The sequence below is a fragment of the Vulpes lagopus genome, chromosome 4 (genome assembly GCF_018345385.1).
Source record: "Vulpes lagopus strain Blue_001 chromosome 4, ASM1834538v1, whole genome shotgun sequence".
Classification (NCBI taxonomy): domain Eukaryota; kingdom Metazoa; phylum Chordata; class Mammalia; order Carnivora; family Canidae; genus Vulpes; species Vulpes lagopus.
The window spans coordinates 114,065,783-114,082,742 of record NC_054827.1 but is presented as its reverse complement, the minus strand read 5'-3'; the positions used below and the strand labels follow the sequence as shown (position 1 = coordinate 114,082,742).

At 46.4% G+C, this 16,960-nt stretch overlaps 1 protein-coding gene across 1 annotated transcript in view; it reads right to left on the bottom strand.

Moving 5' to 3' along the window:
- The window catches only part of ZSCAN2 (zinc finger and SCAN domain containing 2), a 39,656-nt gene that overhangs the window by 19,665 nt on the left and 3,031 nt on the right, over nt 1–16,960 (bottom strand). Inside the window, exon 3 of the mRNA XM_041752959.1 lies at nt 1,176–2,610. Coding sequence (XP_041608893.1) covers nt 1,176–2,610 — 1,435 coding nt within the window. The remainder of the gene's footprint in view (nt 1–1,175; nt 2,611–16,960) is intronic.

The following is a 16,960-nucleotide window of genomic DNA, read 5'->3' as shown; positions in this document are numbered from 1 at the left end:
AACACCTGATCTGCTCTCCTCTTCCTTATAACAAACCCCTTGCCCCGCTATCACCCCCTGGTCTTTATGGTTTCAAGGACCCAAGAACAAAGCCCTGGTAGCATCCCAAGATCGACACCTTCAGGACAACAACTGATTCAAGCCCAGATCTCTCCAGAGGACAGATGATGTGTCCTCAAAATCAACACTTCCTTAAAAATATGTACGTATATAAAACCTATCAGACAAATTCCAGCTTTGCACATACAAAAAACAAAAACAAAAAAACAGAAGAACAGAGGAATGACAAGTGCATAGAGATGATTCAGGGGCTATGTATCCATGAGGGTGAAGACACAAGCCTACCCTGAAGAGAACAAGACTGTTTCACCCTCGAAGAGACAGAAACCACTGTCCGCCAGGGGTAGGTGGCTGGGGGCTCCCAATTTCACACTCAAAAAACAGAACCCCACCAAAACTAGTGCATTCCCCTGGCAGCTGACTTACCACAGGATGGTAAGCAGAGACACAAGCAAACGTGTCAACCTCCTCAGTTTATACCCTCGCTGGTGGGTCCTGCTCCACTCTTACCAATGGAAAAGCTCCTGGGATATTGGTTCCAGGCCACACTCCCTCATGCCTACATGTTCCTGACACTTTCTATGGATAGAAAAAGGCTTTACCTTCATATGGATGGCTCAGAATTGGAAAAGCCCATCCACCGTGACCTGAAATTGAAGCCCAGGACAACTCCAGGAAGAGGTTTTTCTGACCCAACCCTCTGGCATGCCAGCAACTTGGGGTGAAGGCACCTTAACCTAACCAAGTGGCAGCAGGGTAACCAGACCACACCTACCGATTTCCAGTATTTCTGAGCCTGTGGCCCGTGTGTGCGGGCCACACACTCACCCTCCTCTACCAAAAAGGAAACAGACACAGAGGATCAGGAGAGAGGAAGCCCATTGTGGGTTGTGCAATGAAACAGGAAAAAGACACAACTTTCTGACCATCCCTTCCTGTGCTCTGTTCTGGGGGTTTGACTCTGAACATCAAGATGGCAACACGGTAGAGATGAGGATGAGCAAGGGTGAGATTCTGGCAGAAGTCCCCAAAGACCACTTAGGAGGAATGGCTCTCCTAAAGGGATGCCAGTACTGGGGGGCAGCCCTCATTATGCCTCTCTGCCAGCTCAGTACCCTTTCTCTTTCATGTGAGTCCTCTGGTGGGTAATGAAGTTGGAGCTATTGCTGAAGCCCTTGCCACACTCTGGGCACTTGTAGGGCTTTTCCCCCGTGTGGATACGCTGGTGGATGATGAGAACAGAATTCCAGCTGAAGCCCTTCCCGCACTCGGGGCACCGGTATGGCTTGTCCCCCAAGTGGGCACGCTGGTGCATGACCAAGATGGAGCCCCGGCTAAAGCTCTTGCCGCACATGAGACACTCATAGGGCTTCTCGCCCGTGTGGGTGCGCTGGTGCACCACAAGCTGGGAGCGCTGGCTGAAGCTCTTGCCACACTCCCCGCATTGGTAGGGCTTCTCGCCAGTGTGCACTCGCTGGTGCTTGACGAGGTTGGAGCTCCAGCTGAAGCTCTCCCCACAAGTCAGGCACTCATAGGGCTTTTCGCCAGTGTGCGCCCCCTGGTGGGCGATCAAGCTAGAGCTCTGGCTGAAGCTCTTGCCGCACTCGCCGCACTTGTAGGGCTTCTCCACCAGATGCGTCCTCCTGTGCGTGGCCAGGTTGGAGCTGCGGCTGAAGCTCTTGCCGCACTCCGCACACTGGTAGGGCTTCTCCCCGGTGTGTGTCCTCCGGTGCGTGATGAGTGCTGAGCTCTGGCTGAACCTCTGCCTGCAGTCAGGGCACTCGTATGGCTTCTCCCCCGTGTGGATCCTCTGGTGCCGGATCAGATTGGAGTTGTAGCTGAAGCTCTCACCACACTCCTTACACTCATAAGGCTTCTCGCCCGTGTGGATGCCCTGGTGTGTGTTAAGGCTGGACCGGTTGCCAAAACTCTTTCCACACTCAGGGCATGAGTAGGGCTTCTCCCCTGTGTGGGTTCGCTGGTGAGCAATGAGGTTGGGGCTCCTGCTGAAACTTTTGCCGCACTCGGCACACTGAAAAGGCTTTTCTCCTGTGTGGATCCGCTGGTGGGTGATGAGGTTTGCACTCCGGCTAAAGCTTTTCCCACAGTCCCTGCATTTGTAGGGTTTCTCTCCTGTGTGGGTGGTTTGGTGTCTACTGAAGTTGGAGCCGTCACTGAAGCTTTTCCCACATTCGTTGCATTTGTAGTATTTCTCTCCTGTGTGGGTCCGCTCGTGTGTGATCAGGTGGGACTTCCGGCTGAAGGTTTTCCCACACTGGGGGCACTCATAGGGCTTCTCACCCAGGTAGGTGCCCTGAAGGCCGATGAGCTGCCCGACCTCCCTGCCCTGGGTGGGGACCTCCCGGCCATCCTCACATGGGGCCTTTGCCTGGGGCCCCCTGGAGCCACAGTCTCTCTCACGGTCACTTTCCCAGTCGCACTGCGGGATACCTTCCCCTTCGGGCATTTCTGAGAACATCTCCCGTGACTCTGCATCCTCAAATAGATCTTGATTAGAATTCTCCCCATTGTCACTCTGGATCTCGAAATCTGAAACAGTAAAGAAGGACGTACAATTTATATGGAATTTCCTATAATGATGAGAAAAAGAAAGGAAACCAAGGAAATATTTAAAACATTAAACTTCTAATGAAAAAAAAAAGAGGCGGGACACCTGGGTGGCTCAATGGTTAAGTGTCTGCCTTCAGCTCAGGGTGTGATTCTGGAGTCCTGGAATTGAGTCCCAGGATTGAGTCCCTGCAGGGAGCCTGCTTCTCCCTCTGCCTCTCTCTCTCTGTGTGTTTCTCATGAATAAATAAATAAAATCTTTAAAAAAAAAAAAAAGGCTAAAGAATCCTCCAACTTTTTAAACCAGGTTGATTTCCTTCTACATGATTATCTACTTGTCAGACCTCCTACCCATGTGGCAATCATCCAGAATTTCTAAGTCTTAAAGATTTGGGTTCTAGGTCTGTATCTGTTTCTTGGTTGGGAAATGAAGTCAGGTGGGAACGGGAACATCCTAATCAATAGAAGGCAACAGGGTACACAATGACCCCTAATTCTCACTGTCATGCCTGATGTGTAACAGGTGCGCAATTACATTTGGTGAATGAATGAATGGGTTTTTCACTGGACCACAGAAATTTCCCTAAAGCTCAGTCTCCTTTCAAAAAGAGCTTATATAGTAACCTCATGCATTATGATATGTCTGGTATTTATAATCTTATTAGATTATAATAGGTGAGACACAGACAAGATGACAAGGCCCCTGCAACAAGGACTCTAGGGTCTATACAGATGACAGGAAACAAGTACACAGTTAAAAGAGCCCTAAAATAAATAAATAAATAAATAAATAAATAAATAAATAAATAAATAAATAAATAAAAAGAGCCCTAAAATGTATCTGCAGTAGGAGCTTACGGATGGACCTCCCATTGGTAGTACAAAAATATATACCATCCAGAAATTTGTCAAACATTCAGGTGAAAGGAATCATGAGGACGGACTGCTGACAACAAATGCATCCTCTTCCTTCACTGAGAGACTCTGAAGTCTATCCCAGGATTGAGCCAGAGCAGTGGAGAGCCATGAACCTGGACCTCACTGCAGAACTGAGTGGTATGTTGATTTAATGGCTCTGGCCAACAGTCAGGAACAATCTGGTAAGTGTCATTAGAAATTAATGACTGTCAGGAACGTTAATGCTGCCAGGAAGTTGTTGGTGACACTATTTATGCCACACAATGTCCTCTTATGAACGAGAAGGAAATTTCCCTCTAACCGAAATTCCCAAGAGAACTGCTCTTCTGAGCAACTGATGTGTGTTTGCCTTTTGCCTCTGGTCATGGCTCCCTCTCTGCCTTGCCTGCCTGGAAGCTTGGAGCCAAATGCTCAGAGAGAGAATACTGCATGTTTGTGCCACAACCTGTGTTCTTTCATTTTTACCTTCCACTATTTCCTTTTTTGATATAATTTCCTTGTGTTTCCTTCCTTCCCTCCCTCCCTCCCTCCCTCCCTCCCTCCCTCCCTCCTTTTTTGGCTAATCTTCCCTTATTGTTACAATTTTAGTATATGTGTTGCCGAAGTGAGAACCCTTGTGCTCTGTTTCTATAAGTTGTCTTCAATTCTTTTTTGGAATTCTGGAGGGTGTACAGAAATAAATCAATGATTTATTGATAAGGAGGATAGCCTGATTATTTCTAACACCTAACATCAGACCTCCAGAGAAAGCAGATCCATCCAAAACAGGGAAGACAATTAGTAAATTAATGACATGAGGTCCTAGTGATATTCCCATTATTGAAGCTAAGAAATAGTTTCTTTCTTTTTTTTTCTTTTTAAAAGATTTTATTCAACCATTTGACACAGAGAGGGAGAGAGCCCAAGCAGGGCAGGTAGAAGCAGAAGGAGAGGGAGAAGCAGACTCTGCACGAGCAGGGAGCCTGACGTGGAGCTCGATTCCAGGACTGAATCAAAGGCAGACACTTAACCAACTGAGCACTTCAAGCACCCCCCAAAATAGTTTATTTAAAGTTAGATACTCGGGCAGCCCCAGTGGCTCAGCGGTTTAGCACCACCTTCTGCCCAGGGTGTGATCCCAGAAACCCGGGATCGAGTCCCACATCGGGATCCCTGCATGGAGCCTGCTTCTCCCTCTGCCTGTGTCTCTGCATCTCTCTCTCTCTCTCTATGTCTCTCATGCATAAATAAATTTTAAAAAATCTTCAAAGTTAGATGCTCAATTTGGTGATTATTAATTTCTGTAGGTTAAGGCAAATTTCCATATGTGCACATGATAAAATGTGACAGGCCCTCAGGCAGAACCTGGGTCCTAGTTATACTGCTAGTCAATATATAAAATTGTATTTAAGCTTACAAGTAAGCACATGATTACATTTCACGGTCACTAGCACATACGCTGCTGGTCACGTGTGGGCTTGTAGAACTGCCCTTCTAGCTCAGGTCACAAAGCACAAAGCACAAAGCTCCCATATGGCTAGGACCAGCAGCTCTACGCTTCCTCAACTTCCTGCAATAGGGTTTGGAAGTTTCTAGCACAGAGGTCTGCTATCAACCATTATTCTACAAGGTCCTCCAGGCAGAGGCCCTGATTGATTTTCTACAAGCTAATACTACCAAAAACATTTTTAAAAATGACTTTAGTAGGGGTGACTGGGTGGCTCAGTCAATTGAGCACCTGACTACTGATTTGGGCTCAGGCCATGATCTCGGCATCATGAGATCGAGCCCCACCCACATCTGCACTCAGCAGGGAGTTTGCTTGAATTTCTTTCTCCCTCTGCCTCTCCCCTAGCTTGCTTTTCTCTCTCTCAAATAAATAAATAAACCATTTTTAAAAAATAACTTTAGTAATTGTTCTCTTCTGAACAGAGACATTAGCTGATAAGGTTTTCCACTGCCTTAAACTCAGAAGAACTGGTTGGAATGCTCTGGAATGAGCTCAGAAGCAACAGGGAAAACAAACAAAAACTCAAATTCCATTTGCAGTGAGATTGGAGGAAGATTAACTTGCAGACATCAAAACACATATAAGGCCTTCCAAAACCAGCAGAGACATGGTTGAGGCCAATGAGGCAGGAAGTGAACAGAACAAATGTGGAAGGCAACACGTGGGGGGCAGCAGGGAACTGAGGGGCAACTAAAAAGTTCAGGGAGAGGGGCACCTGGGTGGCCCAGTCTGCTGAGCAGTTGACTCTTGACCTCAGGGTCGTAAGTTCAAGCTTCCCCATTGGGCTCCACACTGGGTGTGATGCTTACTTTTTTTTAAAAGGTGGGGGGGACACCAGGGTGGCTCAGCGTTTTGGCATCTGCTTTCGGCTCAGGGCGTGTCAGGGCGTGATCCTACAGTCCCGGGATGGAGTCCCACATCAGGCTCCCTGCATGGAGCCTGCTTCTCCCTCTGTCTGTGTCTCTGCCTCTCTCTCTCTCTGTCTCTCATGAATAAATAAATAAAATCTTAAAAAAAGAAAAAAAGGACATAAAAAAGCTCAGGCAGAAAATCACTTCCTGGAGGTAAGGGACTCACCATTAAGAGCAACAGTGCACCTAGGAACTAGGGCAAGCAGGGCTGGCTTCTTTGGTTCAGAGAAGCACAGGAGGTGAAGCTACAACCAGAATCACCCAGATGACCTATATACTGCAGGAAGCTTTCTGCTTCTGTAAAGCAGAGAAGGAGAGAGCCTTTCACCCTCACATATTAATCATGGCAATTATGACTAAGAAAGTGACATTTTTCATGCATTAAAAAAAAATTAAACAAAGGGTGCCTGCAAGGCTCAGTCACTTAAGCATCCAACTCTTGGTTTTGAGCTCAGGTCATGATTTCAGGGTAGTGAGATTGAGCCCCGCCTTGGGCTCCACACTCAGCCAGGAGTCTGCTTGAGATTCTCTCTCTCGCTCTCCCTCTGCCGCCCCCCCCCCCCCCCGCATGCACACGCACGTTCTCTGTTAAGAAAAAAAAAGAAAAGAAAAAGAAGAAAAAACTTAAATGAAGCAACTGCCTCTAGGAAGGAAGACTACTCAGTAAAAGTCAAGGAAGAGATGGTGAGACAGCAAGAAGAGATGGAGTGGAGCTGGCAGGACTCAGGACAGCAGAGGAAATCTGTAGACAGAGAACAGGCATGCTGGCAAGCCCAGCAAGGGGAAAGGAGGGCTGAGATGAGCAGAGCAGTTAAAGGAAGGGAACAAAGAGGACAAAGGGATTAACAAGAAGGACAGAGAGGTCAGATGAAAGGAGAGGCCATGCACACATAACTGGGAGTTATCAAACAGGGGAACAAAACCAAAGAACAGAACAAGCACTGAAAGCAAAAAGCTGCCAGGACCCTGGACAGGTGCACTATGTCAGGAAAACTGACACTGAGTGGCTAACGATGGGCACGGGGATGGCAAGGCTAAAGGCTCAGATCACTCCCATGGGGGAAGAGAACCAGCTGGGCTCAGACTGCTCTACAGGGACAATGCCTGCAGACACAAGGCAGACAGGGAAAGAAAGGGGATGCCCAGGATTCTGTGCTCATGAAACTGTCCTTCAAGTATCATGTTTGCAGGCAAACAGCTTTGAATATGCACAAATTCGCATAATATGGTTCCTCTGAGTCCTTCTTAGAGAAAATTAACTAGGAGGTGAGCTTTGGTCAACCAAAATGAGGGGAACTAAGGGCAAACAGGCTGAGGACAAACACCTGACACGTGGGACTCCAGAATGAAGTCTCAAATTACTGTGGCCATTACAATGAGAAGAGAATGTAGAGGCCACAGAGCAACATAGAAATGTCTCTAGCCAAAATTGGGGTTGAGAGAAGGTGGGAAAGAGGACATATTCATTGACTGACTGCCTCATCTGGATTGCCTCCCTAACCTGGGAGTTCAAGGCATACTATTTAAAATTGGCAAATCATGCACCTGAAGTGTGTCCTTACCAGTGCAAAAATAAACATTAAAGAGCCCCTGCCTGGCTTAATGGGTAGAGCATGCAACTCTTGATCCTGGAGTCATGAATTTGAGCCCCACGTTGGGTACAGAGACAACTAAAAACAAAAACAAAACTTTAGGGATGCCTCAGGGCTCAGTCGGTTAAGCGTCTGCCTTCGGCTCAGATCATGATCCTAGGGTCCTGGGATTGAGCACTGTGTTGGGCTCCCTGCTCAGTGTGGAGTCTGCTTGAGATTCTTTCTCTCTCTCTAAAATAATTAAATCTTGGGATCCCTGGGTGGTGCAGCAGTTTAGCGCCTGCCTTTGGCCTGGGGCGCGATCCTGGAGACCCGGGATCGAATCCCATGTCGGGCTCCTGGTGCATGGAGCCTGCTTCTCTCTCTGCCTATGTCTCTGCCTCTCTCTCTCTCTCTCTCTCTCTCTCTGTGTGTGTGTGTGTGTGTGTGTGTGTGACTATCATAAATAAATAAAAATTAAAAAATTAAAAAAAAATAATTAAATCTTAAAAAAAAAAATGAGTCCCTGAGACAGACTGAACAGAATATATGATTCTTAGGGTGCCTTGGTGGCTCAGTCAGTTGGGCATCTGACTCTTGGTTTTGATTAGGGTCATGATCTCAGAGTCTTAGGATCGAGCCCTGTTCAGGCTCCATGCTCAATAAAGAGTCTGCTTGAGATTCTGTCTCTCACTCTCCTCTGCCCCTCCCCACCTTGCACATGCTCTTGCTCTAAAAGCAAATGAATAAATCTTTAAAAAATGAATATATGATTCTCCCCTTGTGCATTGCTGGAATGTAAAATGGTGCAGCCAATGTGGAAAACAGTGTGGTGGCTCCTCAAAAAATTAAACATAGAATTACCATATGATCTAATAATTCCTCATCTGGGTATACATCCAAAAAAACTGAAAGCAGGGACTGAAACAGGTGTTTGTATACCCACATTCTTGCATTACTCGTAATAACCAAGTGCTGAAAACCCAAAGGTCTATCAAGGAATGAATGAATGGAGTATTATTCAGCCTTGAAAAGAAATGAAATTCTGACCCATGCTTCTACATGGATGAATCTTGAGGACATTATACAAAGTTAAATAATAAACCAGACACAAAAGGATAAATATTGTATGATTACTCTCTATGAGGTACCAAAAGCAGGCAAATTTATCATAGTGATAGAAATTAGAATGTTGGGTGCCAGGTGCTGCTGGGGAGGGAGGGAGGAATGGAGAGTTGTTTACTGGGCATAGAATTTCAGTTTGAGAAAAGGAAAAAGTTCTGAAGATGGATGATGGTGATGGTTGTATAGCAATATGAATATATTTAATGTCTGTGAAATACAACAAAAATGGTTAAAATGAAAAAAATGGTTAAAATGGCAAATTTTGTTATGTAAATTTTATCACACCATAAAGAGAATATGATTCATAGTTTTATGTATTCTATCAAATTTAAAATAGATGGCATTACCTACTAATTCTGAAATTAGTTTAGAAGATTAAATAAATGCTCAGCAAGGCAGAGAATTCTCAGAAACATTATTAAACTTCTGATGGTACAGTAGGGAAAAGAATAATATCTTGTTGTAATGAGTACTTCCCCAATCAAAGCTGAACATATGGTTTCATAAAGTTATAACTTACTTTTCTTCATTTCTAAATTGCCTACTCATATCTCTGACCTTTCATTCCACTGCATTGACTTTTCTTTTTTTATGATGGTCACACAGAGAGAGAGAGAGGCAGAGACATAGGCAGAGGGAGAAGCAGGCTCCATGCACCGGGAGCCCGATGTGGGATTCGATCCCGGGTCTCCAGGATCGTGCCCTGGGCCAAAGGCAGGCGCTAAACCACTGCGCCACCCAGGGATCCCTGCATTGACTTTTCTTATGGATTACAGCAGCTCTTACAGATCAAGAGCTCTTTGTTCTTTTTGTTGTTTTTTTAAGATTTACTTATTTTAGAGAGAGAGAATGTGTGTGCATATGCAGGAGCAGGAGCAGGAAGCAGAGGGAGGGGCAGAAGCAGACTCCCCACTGAGCAGGGAGCCCGACACAGGGCTCAATCCCAGGACCCTAAGATCATGACCTGAGCCAAAGTCAAGAGCTGGATGCTCAAGTTGAGCCACTCAGGCACCCCTAGATCAAGAGTCTTTGACTCTTATCTGCTGTACTGCAGACTTCGTTGCAAAAATTGCCTTCCAGTTGGTGTACTGTCTTTTAACTCTGTTCATGGTACCGTTTTTATATAAATGTCTTTTTGTTTTCCTGAGTCCTGTCCAGCTTTGAAGATGGCTGTCTTGTATAAGAGGTCGTTCACCAAAAGATGATAAAAATATTCTCCTACGTTATTCCAGTCTTTTATAGTAGAAATCTATAATCCATCTAAAATTTATTTTTGTGTGACCTGTGAGACAGAGATCTATTACTGTGTAAGTTATGAACTAAGGATCCAGTGTTAGTTTTTTCAGAACGGTGAGACCACTGTCCAAATACTATCCACTGAATGGTTGCTGCATGGCCACGGGCCCTCTTTCTGCCTTTCCTGGTTAGTAAACAAAAGCCGCAGTCAAGGCTCAGACTAAAGCAATAGTTCTTGGATTCTCCGGCCCTAGACAGAGGCTCTACACTCAGATGTGCAGCACCTCTCCACTGCTGCTCCTGGGGCTGTGCATGTCCCCCTTCCTGGACAAGACACTTCTGCTGTCTCTCACACTGGAAAGCAGATCACGATGAGGGTGAGGAAAATTGGTATCAACAGGGAGATAAACCTGATTTTACTGTAATTTATTTAGAAAAATGAACTAGTCATAGACTTTAATGCTCTAGTCTGGGTTAGGCTCCAAAAATTTTGGCAAAGCCCTTCCCACCTGATTAGGACCTCAACACCATGGTCAGAGCCACTGCCCTAAAATGCAGGGATGGTTCTAACACAGCTTCTCGCTGAGTTGGGCTCTCCCCGTCAGAGTGCTGCCCTGGCAAGCCTGGCAGGAGCCTGCTGGTGCCTGAGTGACTGGGAGCACTGGTCCACCTCCACTCTGGCTGCCTGAAAGATTAACCATTGATAAAACCGGCAATGAGCTCTGTTATCTGTTTAAATGAATGATTGCCAAACATTTTAGAGTTATATGTTACATCTAAAGAGCTCTGAATGGTATGTGTTTCAAATATTTAAGTGAATTAAAAGCGATTTTTGTTTTGAAGCTGAGAATCATAACTTTAAAAAAGACAAACACCTTTACAACCCACCAACACTCTCCATTCCTGGTCCTGTTAAGAAAAATCTATGTATTTGCTCTTTGTTGTTATGAAGGGAGAATTTGGCTGGGGCACCAAACTCAGAATAGGCGACCTGTTGCCTGTGTTCACCAAAAGCCAGGAAATGCTAAAGATGCCTGGAGAGGTAAGCCGTGGTTCTTGGGCTTGACTGTTGAACAACAGTAGGTTTGAAGTGGATAACCTCCATTCCTCTCTAGGCTAGAGGAGAGCTTCTCAAACTTCAAAGTGCAGACGAATCACCTGGAGAGATTGTTAAATGCAGATTCTACTTCACTTGGATTAGGTGAGACTGAGCATGCCTTTCTAATAAGCCCCAGGTGACACCAGTATTGTTGGTCCATGGACCACACTGAGAGTAAGGCTCTAAGCAGTGGTTTTGAAATTGCTGCAGCTTAGGACAATGTGGGAGCTTTCAAAACCTCCCTGCCTGGGCTGCACCCCAAGCCAATGAAATCAGAAAATCAGAATCCCTGGAAGTGGGGCCCCAAGTGATTCCAACATGTGGCTGAGTTGGAGAACCAGAGGTCTAGCACAGTGGCTTGCTAACTGGAGCTTAAATCAGGATCACTTGGACGGCTTGTTAAACCATGAGGTACTGGGCGCCACCCTCAATTTCTGGTTCAGTAGGTCTGGGATGGGAGAGCCCAGGAAGTTCATTTCAAATACATTTGCAGATGATGCTGATGCTGCTGGTTTGGAGACCACATGCTGTACTGATGGTCAGAGGATTGATATACCAGGATTCATCCATTTTGAGCCCCCAAATTTCCCCTTTGCTCCCCTGTGACATCAACAGTTTCTTTTTCGGGTGATGGAGCTTCTGTGAGATAAAATCTGTGTGTCAGGAGAGGAACATTTCCTCTGCATGTTGCACCAACTCTGGTGTGTGGCATCTGGGGAAGGCCACCATGGCATGAGTCCCTGATTTGCAGGCTGTAGGTTACCTTTCTGCTTACTTCTTACAGGTGGATGAGCCCTGGGTAGAGCACTTAGACAACAGGCCTGAGTCAAGCTATCTCACTTCTACAGATTGTAGTTTCTGAACCAAAAACTGGGCCATGAAATTTGAGAAATGATTTCCGGCCCCAGACTCCAGGCTGCTTACAGATAGGAATCTGAGAGGCATGGTTTGTCCACCCACTATTGAACTTTGAGACATTCTGATGACTTACAAGGACAAATATTTCATCTTCAGGAGTACCCTGGACAAATCTAGGTTGTCATTCACCAAATCACCCGAAAAAAAAGAAAAAAGGGAGGTGTTCTGGGTTTTATGCTGGGACTTTATAACAAGTGAGAGAGATACCCTGTGATTTTCACAAATGGTCTTTCAATGGGTCTGTAAAACACAGGCTGAAAACACAGCCGCCAGGGGCCAATCTCACTTCAACCGAAAACCCTTCTCGTTGGAGAGATGAGCTCCACAGGACCATGGACATCCTACTGAGACTTGCAATTCTGGCCCTTTGCCAGTTCATTTTCTCTGTCATCTATTCACTGATGTGCACATCCATGGCCAGCTCCCTGGCACAAAAGACTGTCAGGCAAATGTCCTCCCTGGGGGTGTGGATTCACCATGCCCAAGGTTTCCAAAGTCAAAGCTTATCCCATGCAAGTAAATGCTATTGGTCTCCCACATGATTCCTGCAGTTTGGATGGATAATATCAGGTGAAAAAGGCCACCTTCTAGTTTATAGTTGGGCCAGGCAGGAAGGATGCCTTTGAGCCTTTGTTGTTTGAGAAATGGAATAGCACAAAACTTGGTCCTCAAAAACATGTTCTGTTTAAAAATATCTTTGGATGGGATCCCTGGGTGGCGCAGTGGTTTGGCGCCTGCCTTTGGCCCAGGGCGTGATCCTGGAGACCCGGGATCGAATCCCACATCGGGCTCCCGGTGCATGGAGCCTGCTTCTCCCTCTGCCTGTGTCTCTGCCTCTCTCTCTCTCTCTGTGACTATCATAAATAAAAATAAAATAAATTTTAAAAAAATATATCTTTGGAGCGCCTGGCTAGCTCAGTTGGAAAAGCATGTGACTGATTCTCCATCTCAGGGTTGTGAGTTCGAGCCCCATGGTGTGGGTAGAGATTACTAAAAAGAATTTTTGAACTTAAAAATATCTTTATTAGTAGCATAAACATGATAGTATTCACTGTGTTTGCTGAAAAGAGGATTCATATGGTACTTCCAAGGATGAAAATGCCAGAGGCTAAGAGTAAGTGCTCTTTTGCTGGACTAAGCTGTCTGGGCTGCCCACTGGCCTGAGCATCCCCCCCAGGTCTGCAGCCTTGCCTCTCCCCTCTGTCCAGATTTGGAGTGTCCCAGCTGCCTTCTGCCAAGTGTGGGCTTGACCCCATTTTGTTTTAAAACCAAAGCTTAGCATGGCTTTCTTAAGGAAAGGCAGAGAAGCCTGGAATGAGGAAGCTATCTATCTGCCTCCTTCATGGATGGAGCAGGGGAGCCTCTCCACACCTGCTGGTGGGCGGGAAAATTCATTCATTTGTGCCAGACACACTTACTGAGTTCCCACTGTGTGCAGTGCTGCAAGAGAAGAAAAGAAAAGAAAAAAAAGAAAAGAAAAGAAAGAAAAGAAAGAAGAAAACAGGTTCCATGCCTTCTGAGATTTTAAAGGTTCCTAGAAGAAATAAGACAACTATTCATATAAATAGAAAACAAGGTGGTACATAACCAAAAGCTAAAGGACATGGAGAATCCAAAGCACTGGGGGAAATTGCTTCTGGAAAAGGTGATCAGATTTCCAACTCAAAATTCAGGCACACAGATGGATGCTAGAAAGCATAGGCTACATTTAAGGAGCAGCAAGGTCTAGTCTGAATGGAGCCAGGGCAATGGTAGGAAGATGAAGGGCCACTGTGGGGCAGGTCCGGGCCAGACCACACAAGGCCCCGGTTTTGAGCAGAATAAGGAGTACACACTTGATCTGGAGACATTGGGGAACTCATGCAGACTTTTATGCAGGAGCGTGCCCGACTGTTCAGGTAGGAGTAGAACAGGGGCACCAGGTAAGGGAGAGGTCAGACTGCTTTAAGAGTTCAGAGCAGAAACAACAAGATTCTGAATGAGGACTGCACGTGGGGATGGAAACGTCCTTGGGAAATAGTCACAAGGAGAGATGAGTTTTACCACTTAAACTAGTAGCACAGATCCCATCTTCACTGGAATCATAAGAACCTTTCAATGTGAGTATCTAGAGGTGACCATTAGTCAAATATTAAATAACCACTGTCCAAACAGGGATTAAAATGTCCACTGCTGAATAAAAGTGTGTCCAAAGGTCCCAAGGTGGATGAACAGAACAGAGGTCAAGTTGTCTTATGTTGAACAAATGTTTGAGGGGATGAAGACAAGCACACGAGTTCCTCTGAGTCATCACGGGGAAGGTCAGGAGGCTTTGCTAAATGAATGGAGACCAACAAAGCTGATCTCAAGGGTTGAAGTCAGAGGACTGAGGAGCCCATCTTGGACATTCTGGGAGTGATAAAAGGCACAAAGCCCCCACAGCAAAGCCAGATGGGGAAGGCTGTCACAGTGGGTACCTGTCACCACATCAGCGGCACCTGCTCAGACCTGACCCTCCGCTTCACTACTTCCCCAACTAATCCACAACCCTAGTAGTGCCTGGGCAGCTCAGTTGGTTAAGCACGTGACTCTTGGTTTCAGCTCAGGTCATGATCTCACAGATTGTGAGACTGAGCTTCACGGGCTCCACGCTCAGTTGGGAGTCTGCTTGAGCAGACTCTCTCTCCCTCTCCTTATGCTCCTCCCCAGATTCATGCTTACTCTCATGCTCTCTCTCTAAAATAAACTAATCTTAAAAAATAAATAAATAAAAAGATACAACCACTTCAGAGATCACTCCTCAGCCCTCAACCCCTCTGGCCTCTCCACAGTATCTGACTAAAGATCCTAAAGATCATTACAAACTTCTCACATCCATCAGGAGGCAAATGAACTAAGTTTTTAGGACAGGATAAGGGTGTTGGGGTTTTAATAGGAAGAGTAAAGTCAAAAGATATTTTTTAGGGCCAAAGAAAACCAGGTATTTTTTTTTTTTTCCAAATAAAACCTGCCCAACACACGTTGAAGCAAACAGACTGGAGTTTGAATCCCGACTCCGCCTCTTACTATCTAGTGTGTGACCTTGAGTAAGGGCTTGACCTTGCTGAATTTCCATTTCCTCATCTGTAGAGTGACAGCCCCACTCCCCTCCCGGGACTGCTAGTGAGAGGGACATGTGAGGAGTCCAGGGCAGGGCTGGGCTCACAAGGTCAGTCCCTTTTCCAAAAGCCAGGCTTCCTCCTACCTCTCAAGTCCCTGGGCTTGCTCACAACCTCTGCTCCCAAACCACCTCTTTTCCGTTCTTTTCTTCTGAATCTTCCACACTGGACACCTTTGAATAAGCCACCTTCGTCTTACTCCTCGTCTGCATCTCCTCTTTCCAACACCCCACTAGGGACTATACTTTGCACCACAGATGTGATAAAATGCTTGAGAACATGGGCCAGGTTCTCAGACCCATGGGTTCAAATCCTGGTTGGGCCTCCTATTAGCTGCATGATCTTCAGGGAGTCACTTAACTTCTCTGGTGATGATAACGTCACTCACCTCCCAAGATGGGAAAGTGTCCGTCACTTTTGCATAGTGGATGCTAGGCACAAGGCCAGGACCAGAAAGGGATCTGTAAATGCTAGCTAGTGTTACTACTGGTTCTCCTTACATGTGTCCAATGTCCTCTCCTTCTGCTATCCCCGCCACGGCCTGACCCCTATGCCTGCACGCCTAATGTCTGGGCGGCTTCCTGGCTGTTCTCCTGCCGCTGGCCTCTCCCTACTCAAATCAAACCTATATCCTGTTGCCAAATTCCACTTCCTCCCATTCCCCTTGGGCTCTAGTTCAAGAACCTGCTGAGGCCAATGACATTCAGTCCAAGCCCCCACCCACCCTTCCCCCAAACTCTACATCCTACCCCTTCCTAAAAATACACTTTCTACTCCAAGCAGCCAGGCTCCCTTAGTGTCACCTGAACCAATGAGCTTCATGCCACCCCTCACTTTCTTCCCAGCTGCCACACCCTCCCTACTGCCCTGCGCTTTTCCAAATCCCACTCCAGCCTACAACCTCCTGCTCAAGCTCCACATTCTCTGGCCTCTCCTACCCTCTCCTCTCCTTTCTCTGAGCTTCTATGGTTCTCATCAGTGCCAAGGCAGCCATCATCCATGGGTCCTGAAGCAGCCCTAGGGACCCGGGCAGATGTGAAGGAAACATCTGGTAATCGGAGGAGTGCAGTCTCCAGCTGAAGACCATAATGGAGACAGCATAGCTAAATGGCATGCCTGGATCCCAGAATGTATTAGTAACATGGTGACAAGCTTACAAAGAGCTCAAGTTTGAAATTATTCTTTTATTTATTTATTCAGGAGAGACAGAGAGAGAGAGAGAGAAAGAGAGAGAGAGGCAGAGACACAGGCAGAGGGAGAAGCAGGCTCCATACAGGGAGCCTAATGTGGGACTCGATCCCGGGACTCCAGGATCATGCCCTGAGGTGAAGGCAGGCACTAAACCGCTGAGCCACCAGGCGTCCCTGAAATTATTCTTTTAAGAGCCTAGGAGGGCAGCCCAGGTGGCTCAGCAGTTTAGCACCGCCATCAGTCCAGGGTGTGATCCTGGAGACCTGGGATCCAGTCCCATGTCAGGCTCCCTGCGTGAAGCCTGCTTCTCCCTCTGCCTGTGTCTCTGCTTCTCTCTCTCTCTCTCTCTCTCTCTCTGTGTGTGTGTGTCTCTCATGGGTAAATAAAATCTTAAAAAAAAAAAAAAAAAGAGCCCAGGATGAGGGATGCCTGGGTGGCTTAATGGTTGAGCATCTGCCTTGGCTCAGGGCATGATCCCAGGGGTCTGGGATTGAGTCCCACATTGGGCTCCCTGCAGGGAGCCTGCTTCTCCCTCTACCTGTGTATCTGCCTCTCTCTGTGGGTCTCTCATGAATATATGAAATCTAAAAAAAAAACAGAAACAAAAAACAAAAAAGGGCCTAGGATGACTTTATACCATAGCTAGTTCCTAGTTACTAGCCAGTTTACTCGTCATTGATTTGTTTCATAAGAAAAAATAACTCTTTAGAAATAGGATTATCTGGCTCTTGTAATTG